This window comes from Ovis canadensis, chromosome 15, assembly GCF_042477335.2.
Source record: "Ovis canadensis isolate MfBH-ARS-UI-01 breed Bighorn chromosome 15, ARS-UI_OviCan_v2, whole genome shotgun sequence".
NCBI lineage: Eukaryota > Metazoa > Chordata > Mammalia > Artiodactyla > Bovidae > Ovis > Ovis canadensis.
In genome coordinates this window covers 81,059,307-81,072,346 of record NC_091259.1, presented here as the reverse complement: position 1 = coordinate 81,072,346, position 13,040 = coordinate 81,059,307, and the positions used below count along the sequence as shown (strand labels likewise).

General features: G+C 54.3%; 1 protein-coding gene across 1 annotated transcript; it reads right to left on the bottom strand.

The window, feature by feature from the left end:
- Window positions 1-705: 705 nt before the first annotated feature.
- Window positions 706-2,507, bottom strand: C15H11orf96 (chromosome 15 C11orf96 homolog). Its single transcript, XM_069553924.1, has one exon. It carries the CDS (start codon window positions 2,098-2,100, stop codon window positions 1,381-1,383), a length of 720 nt encoding a protein of 239 aa, XP_069410025.1. The 5' UTR covers window positions 2,101-2,507; the 3' UTR covers window positions 706-1,380.
- Window positions 2,508-13,040: the final 10,533 nt, after the last annotated feature.

Here is a 13,040-nt window from a genome sequence, read left to right as displayed (position 1 = left end):
GTGAGGGTGCGGGGAGAGACTCAGTGGTACCCAAGCGCCCTTCAGGCTCTGACAAAAGACAGATTCCTTGCGGAACCTTGGCAAAGGGCAAAGGGAAGAGCTGGAGAAAAGGACCAAACCAAAAGCAGCCGCTGTTTGCTGCCCCAGCGCAGGGGCGCCCGGCGCCCTCCGACGGAGGCGACTTGGAGCGCGCGCGCACACACACATTCTGGCCGGCTCCCAGCCGGCCCTCGGATCCCACCACCCAGAGATCCCCGCCTGGGTCTCTCATTGCTGGCTGGGGCATCTTTCCACCTACTACCTGGAAAGGGCGCGGGTTGAGTGGGGTCTTCCGTGGTGGGTACGGGGCGGTGACCCTGACCCCGGTCTCCCTGAGAGGTCAGTCCGCCCCAGGCAGGGGCTCTGCGTCCTCACAGCGCCAATCTTCAGCTCCCTAGCGGCTCCACCCCGTCCTGGACACTGGTGACGGAGAACAGACCTGGGAGGCAGGAGAGCTCGGGGCCGGCGGGTCCCCTGGGGAGGTGGGTCATGGACCCGCGCACTGGCGCTGCGACTTCGTCCCGGTGACCGAAGCTGGTGGAGTTACTTCCAGCCGGGGATTCCTGCCCCCCTCCCCAATTCCAGCGAATTAATCCTCCCCACTTGTCCCCTAGTTTTGGGAACCTGGGCCCTAAAGGGGTCCAAGAAGTCAAGAGCCTTGAGAAATGCACTGTGCAAATATATTGACTTTATTTGTCTCCGTTCGGGAGCCTCACAGACATCTAGGTAAAAAGATCGTTAAATAAACGCCATCAGCCATCGCAATGCAAAAATAAATATCAATCCTCCGGCCACAGCGCCAGCTGCGCTGCGACCCAAGTCCCATCGGCCGCGCCTAACAATTATAAAAGTGTTCAGCGAGAGTGGGTCGGCGTGAGTGTGAACGGGTGTGCGCGCGGGGGGTGGCGGGGAGGGGTGGGTACGGTGGAGCGGTGTGCAAAAATCGGAGTTTCAGACCATCGGACAAGGGCGTGGAGCGACTCTCCGCGAAGCCCCGGGGACCCGCGGCGACTCAGCGCGGGTGCGCCTCCCCGCACACACTCACAGCAGAGTTCGTACTGGGAAGAGTTAAAAAATAAACATTTACAAGGGCAAAGAAAGGCGGCACCCCCTTCCCCGGGCGCCCCGGCTCCCCGGCGCGCGCTCCCGCCCGGGGCGAGCTCAGCTCGGGACGCCCGGACCAGTTCGCAGTCGGGTGAGGGTCCAGGCGGTCCCCCAACCAGGGTGCTCGGCTGATGGGGGACCCCGAGGTGCAGGGCGCGGGGCCCCCTCGGGGTTCGCACGCTGGTCCGTCGCGACGCGCCGCCTGGGCGCGCGAGTCCCGGCTGCGGGCGGCGCCGGTCACAGGGCCGAGTCGGAGTCGCTGGAGTCCAGGCTGTTCCTCAGTTTGCAGCCGCTGAGCGGCTCCCTCTGCAGCGACAGGCTCTGCGTGCTGCGGCGCAGGCACTCCAGGCTCTGCAGGAACGACTTCTTGGCCTTCTCCTCCTCCATAGGGGACGCCCCCTCCTCCTCCACCTCCTGGATCTCGTCGAAGGTCACCGGCTGCGTCTTGAAACGCGACTGGCGCGGCCGCCGCAGCCGGCCCTTGCCCTTGGACAGCTTGGCCGGCCGCATGGGCTGCGGGAACTCGTCGGCCAGGCACACGAAGTGCGGCATCACCGCCTGGTAGCTGGAGCAGATGCCCATCAGCTCGCCGGGCTTGGCGGCCGCCATGGTGCGGCCGGTGTCTTCGGGGCCGGCCGGCGGGGCGGCGGGGCTCTCCGGGGGCGGCCGCTGCGCCGGGGCCCCCCGGGAGGCAGCAGCCTGGGGCTCGCCGGGCGGGGGATCCAAATCTGCTGCGGGGTGGTGGCGGCCCTCACGGGCCCGGGTCGGCGCTCCTCTGGAGGGCGGGCGGGCCCGTCGGGGGGCGCGGGGCTCCGGGGCTGGGTGGGGTCGGGGTGCGCTGCTCCGAGGCGCTCGCCGCCGCCGCTGTCGCCGTCTGCCCGGCGGCGGCCCGGCCCGCCGCTTATATAGCCGGCTCCTGCCCACACGGCTGCGAGCTCGGATGACAGCGAATGCCATTTAAAGCGTGCGCGCCCCGCGCCCTTCCGCCTGACGTCGCCCCGCCACTCTGGGAAAGTAGCGGCCCTTCCCCCCCCGCCCCCCCCCCCCCAGCGCCGCCTGCCAACCCGGCTCCGGAAGGCAGGCCCCACCCGCGGGCGTTCCGGGAGCATCCGAGGCTGCGGAGCGCGCGGCGGGGCCCGGGCGCGGGGCGGTCGGGGAGCGAGTGGGTCCTGCCCGCCCTAGGATTCCCCAAGTCTGGACCAACCGTGCTGGCCGCGCGGGCGCAAGTCAGCCCCCCGACCCCTACCCCATCCAGCCGCCTAATCCCAGAAACACACAATCGAGACGCTCGGTTGTTTGGCCTAGGGCTCTGGGCTGAGCGCGCGCGGGGCGGAGGCAGCTCCCAGTCTTCCTTGCCGCAGGGAAAGCCAGGTCCCTCGGGCTCCCCAAAACCGAGTTCCGAGGAAGAACCGGATTTCTCCTTTGGATCCATGCCACCTCTCCTCCCCACGCGCGCACAAAAACACACGCACGCACGCGCAGAGGCACTCATGAATACAAACACAGCCGATGACTCCAGTCCGCTTCTCTCCCCTAATTGTCTTTATGTCTGTGTCTTCAACTCCCTGCACCCTCCAAGTCCCTCGCGCACCCCCATTCACGCTCAGAAGAATGACACTTAGATATGGCACTGACAACAACAATAATGATAACTAACCATATGGAGAGCTTTACTCCAAGCCAGGCAGGGAGCTGTGTTTTACATATATTATCCCACTTAATCTTCCTAACAGCCCTGTGAGGTAGCTGGTATTCTCTCAGTTTTACATATGAGAAGGTGGAGGCACAGAGAGGATCAGTAGTCCACTAGAGACTGATGGACCGAACGGTCTCCACTCCAGACTCCAGGCTCTGATTGCGGCCTGCTAAGGATTGGTGCCCACCAATGCCCCCAGAGCTTCTAAAAGTAGGCCCCCTGCCTGGGGTTCCCAGGCTCCCAAGAAAAAACCCTGAGCATCGTTTTTGACACATAGCCCTGGGGTGCCAGCACCCAGCTCTCAGGGCTGCTGGGAAAGGTGGGAATCAAGGGACTTTGGCCTCCATTCCTTCCATAGCCATTCAACAAAGATTTATTGAGAACCTGCAGAATACCAGCTCAGGAAAATCCTTGCCCTCAAGAAAGTTACAGTCTAGGGAAGCGAGCAGAGTGGACGATAAACACCTAAACAAGAAATGTACTGGGGGTGGTGTGACAGGGATGCAGACAGAGAGATGGGGGGTGAGGAGGGGTGGGGGCGGGGTCTGCGGGTGGCCAGGAAAGGCTCCTCAGAGTATTTAAGGTGCTCCCTGAAGGACGATAATAGCACTAAGCTGTGCTGTGCTTAATCGCTCAGTCATGTCCGACTCTACAACCCCATGGACTATAACCCGCCAGGCTCCTCTGTCCATGGGGGTTCTCCAGGCAAGAATACTAGAGTGGGTTGCCATGAACTCCTCAATAATAGCACTGTCAAGTGTTTTATAGATGCCACAGCTCTTGACTCTTTTTTTGTGCATTAACTCATTTAATGTGATCACTTTTATTTAATCCTCTCAGCAACCTTGGATAACAAGTACTTTTACTATCCCTATTTACAGATAGGAAAATCAAGGCACAGAGGAGCTAAGCACCTTTCCCCAGGGTCACACAGCTAGTAAGCAGCAAAGCTGAGATTCAAACCCAGAAGACTTAGCCCCCAAGACCCCTCATTTATGCATTCCACTGAGGCTCTTTGCCCCCCGTGGAGGACACAGAAGGAACCAGGGTGTGACAAACGGGAGGCAAGTGTTTCCCACAGAAGAACAGTGCCAAGGCACTGAGGCGGTAAAGAGCGCGGCATATTCCAGGAAGAGCAAGAAGACTCTTGTGGCTAAAGCAGAGCGGGCAGGAAGTGCGAGAAGGACGGACAGTCACAGAAGGCCTTGATGATCACGCTGTGGAGATTATCGGTGTTGTTGTTGGTTTTTTGTTTGTTTGTTTGTTTGTTTTAATAAAAACAACCTAGAGGGATGAGGTGGGAGGTGGGAGGGAGGTTTGAGAGGGAAGGGACATCCGCATACCTATGGCTGATTCATGTTGATGTATGGCAGAAACCAACACACTATTGTAAAGCAAGTACCCTCCAATTAAAAACACATTTTAAGATGGGGAAAAAATAAAAGCAGGACTTAAATCTTCAGAAAAGTAGTCTTAGTGGAGTACAGTTGATTGAACAAGGTTGTATTAGTGTCTGGTGCACGGCAAAGTGGACCAGTTACACATACATCCACTCTTTCTTAGATTCTGTTCCCATATAGGTCATCGCAGAGCAGAGTAGAGTTCTCTGGGCTGTACAGTAGGTCCCTGCTATTTGCCTCTTCTGTATACAGTAGTGTGTGTATGTCAGGAGGTTGCATTTTCTCCAAAGGGCAGTGGTGAGGCTCTGGAAAGTTCTGAGCAGGGGAGCTACATGCTCCAGTCTGTATTTTTAAAAGCTTACTCTGACTGCAGAGTGGAGAGTTACTGGAGAGGGTGTGGGGGAAGAAGCGAGGATCCCACATAGAAGATCATCACGTGACCCCCAAATGTAAGTCACGGAAGACTTGGGTGAGAGTGAGGAAAATGGAGATGGAGGGAAATGGTTAGATCTGAGATCCGTCTGAAGATAGAGTTGAGAGGGCTTGCTGATGGATTGGAGGGAGAGGGAGGGGTTGGGGAAGGGGGCTGGAAATCAAGACTGACATCTTTGTATCTGGCCTGAACAAACGCTAGATGGTGGTGCCACTGACTGACGAAAGCAGGCTGTAGGGAAGAGAAGCTTGGGGAGGGGAGGGTCCTCGTGGATCTGCAGGTTATGCATCAGAATCACCCACTGGGGTGAGGCCTGAAGTGATCATGTCAGAACTGTATTACGGCACAAAGATAAGCTCAAAATGGATTAAAGACCTAAATGTCAGACCAGAAACTATAGACCTCTTTGAGGAAAACAGGCAGGACACTCTATGACAAATCACAGCAAGATCCTCTGTGACCCACCTCCCAGAGTAATGGAAATGAAAACAAAAACAAACGCGTGGGACCTAACTAAACTTAAAAGCTTTTGCACAGCAAAGGAAACTATAAACAAGGTGAAAAGGCAACCCTCAGAATGGGAGAAAATAACAGCAAATGAAACAACTGACAAACTCCAAAATATACAAGCAACTCATGAAACTCCACACCAGAAAAACAACCCAATCGAAAAGTGGGCAGAAGACTTAGACATTTCTCTGAAGACGACATACAGGTGGCCAGTAAACACGCGGAAAGATGTCCATCGTCGCTCATTATTAGAGAAATGCGATCAAAACTACGATGAGGCATCACCTCACACCAGTCCAAATGGCCATCGTCAGAAAGTCTACAAACAATGAATGCGGGAGAGGGTGTGGAGAAAAGGGAACCCTCTTGCACTGGTGGGAATGTAAACTGATACAGCCACTATGGAGAACAGTATGGAGATCCCTTTAAAAACTAGGAATAAAACCACCATGTGACCCAGAAATCCAGCTACTGGGCTTGTACCCTGAGGAAACTGTACTGAAAAAGACACGTGCACCCCGAGATTCCCTGCAGCACTATTTACAATAGTTAGGACATGGAAGCAACGAAGATGTCTGTTGACAGATGAATGGATAAAGAAGTTGTGGTACATATACACAGAGGTTTATTACTCAGCTATTCAAAGGAATGCATTTGAGTCGGTTCTAATGAGGTGGACAAACCTAGAGCCTGATATAGAAAGTGAAGTGAGTCAGAAAGAGAGAAACAAATATTGTTATACAAAGTGAAATAATTCAGAGAAAAACAAATATCGTGTATTAACGTATATATATGGACTCCAGAAGGGCTTCCCAGCTGGCTCGATGGGTAAAGAATCCACCTGCAATGCAGCGGACGCAGGCAGACTCAAATTCCATCCCCAGGTCGGGAAGATTCCCCTGGAGGAGGGCATGGCAACCCACTCCAGTGTTCTTGTATGGACAGAGGAGCCTGGTGGGCCACAGTCCACAGGGTTGAAAGAGTCGGACAGGACTGAAGCTACTGAGCACGCACGCACGGAATCTAGAAAGATGGTACTGATGAACCTATTTTCAGGGCAGCAGTGGAGACTCAGACATAGAGAACAGGCTTGTGGACATGGAGCAGGAAGAAGGGGGTGGGACGAATGGAGAGCGTAGCGTGGAAACACATACCTTACCATACGGAAAACAGACAGCCAGGGAGAATTTGCTGTGTGACTCAGGGAGCCCAACCTGGCACTCTGTGACAGCCCAGACGGGTGGGACAGGGTGGGGGGGTGGGAGGAAGTTTCAAGACAGAGGGGACAAATGTATACCTGTGGCTGCTTCATGTCATGTATGGCAGAAACCAAGACAATATTATAAAGCAATTATCCTTCAATTAAAAATAAATGTGCTGTGTGCTTGATCACTCATGTCCGATTCTTTTCGACCCCATGAACTGTAGCCCACCAAGTTCCTCTGCCCATGCGGAGTCTCCCAGCAAGAATACTGGAGTGGGTTGCCATGCCCTCCTCCAGTAAAAATTGAAAAAAAAAAAATTTTTTTTTAAGAACTGTACTATGTGAGAGAAAAATTCATTTCTCTAATCCTAAAGCCACTGTATTTTGGAGTCCTTTTAACAGCAGCTTGGCAATACTCTGATATAGAAATTGGCACTAGATATGGAAAGGTGCCATGTATAAAAATCTTAAAACATGTGGCACTGGTGTGGCCAACAGGTGGTGAGTAACATGGAAACAAATATTGGAGAATGGAAAACCGGTGACCCTTCTTGCTGCTGCTGCTAAGTCGCTTCAGTTGTGTCCGACTGTGTGTGACCCCATAGACAGCAGCCCACCAGACTCCCCCGTCTCTGGGATTCTCCAGGCAAGAACACTGGAGTGGGTTGCCATTTCCTTCTCCAATGCATGAAAGTGAAAATCTGAAACTGCAGCTATTCAATCGTGTCCAACTCTTAGTGACCCCATGGGCTGCAGACTACCAGGCTCCTCCCATGGGATTTTCCAGTCAAGAATACTGGAGTGGGTTGCCATTGCCTTCTCCGATCCTTCTTATGCTGTGACAAAACATTTAATAAAAAACACTACCTGTGGTAATTTGGAAGGCAGACCACATGCCCACTTGAGCGTCTAATTCTAGAAAAAATGGTTGAAGTGAAGTGAACATCACTCAGTTGAGTCTGGCTCTTTGCGACCCCATGGACTATACAGTCCATGAAATTCTCCAGGCCAGAATACTGGAGTGGGTAGCCTTTCCTTTCTCCAGGGGATCATCCCTACCCAGGGATTGAACCCAGGTCACCCGAATTATAGGCAGATTCTTTACCAACTGAGCCACAAGAGAAGCCCAAGAATATCGGAGTGGGGGGCCTACCCCTTCTCCAGCAGATCTTCCTAACCCAGGAATCAAACTGGGGTCTCCTGCATCGCAGGCAGATTCTTTACCAACTGAGCTAAGGTTAGAAAGAGCCAAAAACATTTGCCTGTGTTGGCTTCTCAATGTTGCCTTTAGCAAGATATTACAAGAGAGTGGCTAGTTTCGTTTACAATGAGAGATGGACAGAAAAGCAGATAATGAAGAAAATCATCCTATCCTCAGGGTTGGAAAAACCAACTGGGTTTTGTCCAAATGGCGGGTGATTAGACCTCAGGGCTCAGAGCCTTTCTCAAAACCCTGTCTATTACAACAAACAGGAAGCCGAATAACAGAATCACACTTGCGGCAAAGTATTTTATTAGGGGCGGTTGCCTTGTCATCCCTCCAGGTCTGTTATTTCAGATGTCCTTAGGGTAACTTTCATTTAAAATGGGAGAGAAAGAGACAGGTTGGGCAACACAGACAAAAACTCCATGAAGAACAGAACTTGGGAGAAGGGATACATGTATACGTTTGGCTGTATCCTTTCACTGTCCCCTTGAAGCTATCACAACATTGTTAATTGGCTATACTCCAAAACAAAATAAAAAGTTAAAAAAAAAGAACAGAACTTGGGGTATGGTTACTGCACATGGAACTGACTGAGCAGAAAGACCTGAATGAAGCCTACTACATTTTTGAAGGGCCTGTTATTATCAACAAAATTGCAAGACCGGACTTGAAAAGCCCATGATGGTCCCAGCCTTAAAAAAAAAAAAAGCACCCAAGGAGGACAGACTTTCAACATCCTGTGGGGTGGCAATTGAGAGCCATAGAGAACTGCCAAGGGCAAAGCTAGGGGCCAGGGAGACACAGAGGGGGCTGCCCTTCAGAGCGCCTTCTCCACCACCAGGGCAGGAACCCCCCTTGCTGCTCGTCCAAGTCACAGGTCTGAGCTTTCATCTGGGGAATGAGAGCAGAAGTCAGACTCTGGTCTCTCTTGCTTAAGAGGAAAATCCCGCCCGGGGCTTCCATGTTCCTCCCCTCATACTGGCTGTAAGCCCCAGAGGTTTCATGTTAAAGACCACAGTGCCATCATCAGCCCGGGTCCCCAACTGATCCTGTGGATCAGAGCTCTCTACTGACCCGAAACACTTCCTGTGGAGCTATTTTGTGAGAGAGCCATCAATTGGATACTTTTAAACTACTCTATGTTGGAGTCTCTTTTACACTGACTTGGATTATCCCAACCAGGAGAGCCATTATACATTGGGCGGAGAGGTCAAGTGGGACTCTGGAACTTAGAGGAGGGTGGGGGGTGGATGCGGGCAGTTTAGGAGTCACTTCCCGTTTAGATAGGGAAACAGGTAGAAACCCGCCTTCCAGACAGAGAGGGGCTCGGACAAGCCAACACGGAAAGGAGCGTGAATCAGTCAAGGATTCAGAGAACCAATGTCCAACAGGGTAAGAGTGTGGACACCAGGAGAATGGGTCAGAATCCGGGAGAAGGATGCTTCTAGAAGGAAGGAGATGATTGGAATGGGAGTAGAGACGAGGCCTAGCCGGGCTCCACCTGAACTTACTGAGAGGCCGGGGCCATGCCGTCTGTGTCCCTGCCCTGCGGAGGTCTCAGCTCCAAGGCAGCTTCCTCACAGTAGCCTTCCTGCCCGCCCGCTTCAAGGACCCTGCTCAGTCGCTCTGTACCACTCTGCAAGGCCTTCTCATGTATTTGCGCTTGGTGTAGCCTGCCTTCCAGGGACAGGCTAGGTTGACTCCCCGGCCACCCTGGAACACAGGGTGGCCTCTCTCCTCAGCAGGTCTGCACTCCAGGACTGCACAGGGGGAGAGAGACTCCCCTGGGCAACACCTACGACCTGCGAGCAGCGTTCTGCGCGTGCCTTATCAAGCCATCCTCACTCACTGCACCCCTCGCGGGGGACCCCGCTCTCACTCCATCTCACAGATGAGGGCTGAAGGTACTTGGCAGCTGACTGGGGTCTCCTTTGATGTTAAAGTGTTGAAGCCGGCACTCAAGCCAGGTCTGCCAGACTCAGAAATCAGTGCTCATGGTTTGCAACACCCCATCTCATCAGCCCCCCGACTCTTCCAGTTTTAGGGTTTTTTTTCTATTTGAAATTGTGTTTCTTTGTTTACATATACATGTATCTATTCTTTTTCAAATTCTTTTCCCAATTAGGTTGCTACAGAATGTTGAGCCAGTTCCCTGCACTATACAGTGGGTCCCCACTAGCTATCTATTCCACGTACCATCCCTTTGATGCCATGGGACCAGCACTGGACGAGAAGTCAGAAGCCCAGGTTGCAGCCTCAGCTCCATCCTGTGGCCTGGAAACCATTGCTTCCCATCTCTGAGCCTCTGTTTCCCCATCTGAAGTGAACAGGCTAGACTCTGCTTTGCTGGGGACCCTTCCTGCTCTGATAGTCTAGAATCCTCGGAAGGAAGTGCTGATGAGGGGACCCAGTTGCAGGAAGGAGATGCTTGCTCTGGGGCCAGAGGGTGTCAAGCAGCCCGGGCTGAGGCTGCAGGGGGAGGGCTGCCCTCCAGGGAGGGAGCCACTGGGGGAACAGATGGGGAGGAAGATGGCAGCAGCCTGGGGGGGGGGGGCATGTGCCATCACCTCCTCCACCATCCCCACCCACACTCTGGCTTTTGGGCAGAGCCAGGGTTTAAAAATAGCAACCACCAGTTCTTCAGCTATTAGCAGGGCTTCGTATCCAACAGCGCCCGCGGTACCTGGTCCAGATCCAAAGGGCCCAGGGATGCTGTGTCTGTCCTAGGATGCAGAGAGGCAGGGAGCCACGGGGGCCACACAGCAAGGTGGGAAGGACCAGGTCAGGGCAGTGCTGGTCACAGGTCCCTTCTCTGCTTTCTGACAAGAGGGCCTGGCCCCTTCCTGCGGCACTGGCAGAGACCCATCGCCGGCTAGAAGCCTGAGTCAGCTGGCTGTGCCCTCAGGCTCAGCCAGAAGTCCCTCCAGGGGGGTCTCAGGCCTCTGAGTGCTGACTGAGATCATGGTTATTCCAGATGTTGCTGTTTGGGTCAGTCTGTACTCTGGGTGTATTTTGGCTCAACTAATACTTGTTCACGTGTGTGTGTGTGTGTGTGTGTGTGTGTGTGTGTGTACATGAATCCAGGTGGAGACGGGTGATGGAGGTGGATGAATGTGGCACTGGGGCAGGGAGGAGTCAGCTGTGGCAGGCTAGTGACAGGGCCTTCCCCAGGTGGTCCTGCCTCCTGGACCTACCCTCAACTCCCGCTGTGGCCCTTTTTACCCCGCAGAGGGCCCTCTGCACAAAGCCCGTGGCTTCAGCATCCTACCAGCTGCTTCTGCCTCACTCAGAATTAGCACTTGGTCTGGTACGACTGTGAGCATAAAAGTGTCTTGATAATTTCGCTGGAGGGTTGCCATGACAATCCCCAGCAAGCTCTACGGGAGAGGATGTTGGGTGTGTGCATAGGAGATGGGGAGAGACAGAGGGAGAGAGTCTGAGAGACAGAGAGAGGAAGGGAGAGGGTCCAAGGAGATCCCCAGTGATATCCCCAAGTCAGATCTTCAACCGCCAGTGCCCCCGCCCCAGCGGCCCCATTCATGTCGCAGTGAGCTCACTGTCTAATCTGGGCCTCACTGTACATAGGGCAATGGCATACCAGCTGCTGGCAGGCTGGCTGCCTGAGCTGGCACAGCAGGGCTGGCCCAGCCAGGGGAGGCACCCAGACAACGCCGACTCCCAGGATGAGCCCCAGGGAACACCAGCCTGGAGTTGGGGACAGGGAGAGTCTTGGGCACGCAGAGAGAGCTGGAGCCCACAGAAACCTCCCAAGGATTTTGCCCAGGCTGTGGGGCCCGGCCACGCTGATGTGCATAATGGGAACGCATTTCCCTGCTGGGGGCTTGCTGCCTGACACAGCTTTAGCAGCCCAGGCTGTGTGGCTCAGTCCTTCCCGCGCACTTTTCTTTTTTAACATTTATTCGGTTGCACTGGGTCTTGGTTCTGGCACACAGAATCTTTGATCTCCGTGGAAGCAGGCGGGATCTTGAGTTGTGGTGTGTGAATGCTTAGTTGCGGCATTGGGGATCTAGTTCCCTGACCAGGGATCGCACTCAGGCCCCTGCCTGGGAGCTTGGATTCTTAGCCACTGGGGCACCAGAGCAGTGCCCCCCGCCCACATGCCTTCTTGCAGGCCTAAGTGTAGCCTCCCCTGGGCCCACAGGGCTGGGAATCGCTCCGTGGCTAAAGATGAAATAATGCACAATCTGGGCCCCAGAGCTTGGCCAAGGAGTCTCCCCTCTGTGCCCTCAGCAAAGCACTGCTATCTTTGCCATCTTCTGAGAAGAGAACAGAGGCTCAGAGAGGGGAGGAAATTAAACCAAGGTCACACAGCAAGCAGCAAGGCAGTGGCAGCATAAGGATAGAACCCAGTCCTGAACTTAAGCCCAGCCTCGCTGCCCTCTGTGGGGACAGGTTCTCCAGAATGGGTCCAGCGGGCACTGCCCTTCACATATAAGCAGGGACACTGAGGCCCCAAGACATCCCTCCAGCTAGTGAGCATAAAACTGTGCTGGCAGCCTCGGATCCTGAGAAATTTCACAGCCTCTATTGAACCACGAACCAGCCCCATGTGCCCCCTAAAACAAGCCCCAGCAACTTATTTATGTTCCAGGGTTAAAGAGCCAGCCACTGCCTTGGAAGGAGATTCTCTGGTGTGAGACTCTGCACACCTGGGGGCTGGTAAAGAATCTGCCTGCAATGCAGGAGACCCTGAGTAGACTCCTGGGTTGGGAAGATCCCCTGAAGAAGGGATAGGCTACTGACTCCAGTATTCTTGAGCTTCCCTGGTGGCTCAGATGGTAAAGAATCCGCCTGCAATACAAGAGACCTGAGTTCAAGCCCTGGGTTGGGAAGATTCTCTGGAGAAGGGCATGGCAACCCACTCCAGTATTCTTGTCTGGAGAATTCCACTGACTGAGAAGCCTGGTGGGCTACAGTCCATGGGGTCGCAAAGAGTCGGACACGACTGAACAACTGGCAGTTATGAGGATCGAAGCAGACTATTCCAAGAGAACATACTATGAGAATCCCTCCTCGCCCTGCAGGAGGGTGAATTTTTAAGTGGATTCCAAAGAACAAGGATCGAAACGAAGTCCCATGGTGTGGCGTGCGGTGAGCCTGGCCTTGAGCTGACACACAGCGTCAGCCTTGTGAGAAGCCTTGTGAGAAGCTCCTGACCCACTCTGGGCGCCCAGCCCCTGTCTGTGTTCCTCCTCAGACACTGTCTCAGGCAGCCAGCGGACACGAGACGCCTGCTGCACCCTAGACTCTGCACACCTGGGGGCTGGGGGGGTCACTCCCAGGACCGCCACCTTAAGGCAGCCTCTCTCTGATGTCGCCCCACCTGTAACTGACCCTGGAAGGCGTCTCCCCTTTCTTTCCTCAGGGCAGCAACAGCTGCCGTTTCTCCAGCCAGTCCCTCACAGAGACACCACGGGGATGGGATT

What these genes read in the sequence shown, in the direction of transcription:
- C15H11orf96 (XM_069553924.1), bottom strand. Translation starts at nt 2,100, where the DNA reads ATGGCATTCGCTGTCATCCGAGCTCGCAGCCGTGTGGGCAGGAGCCGG.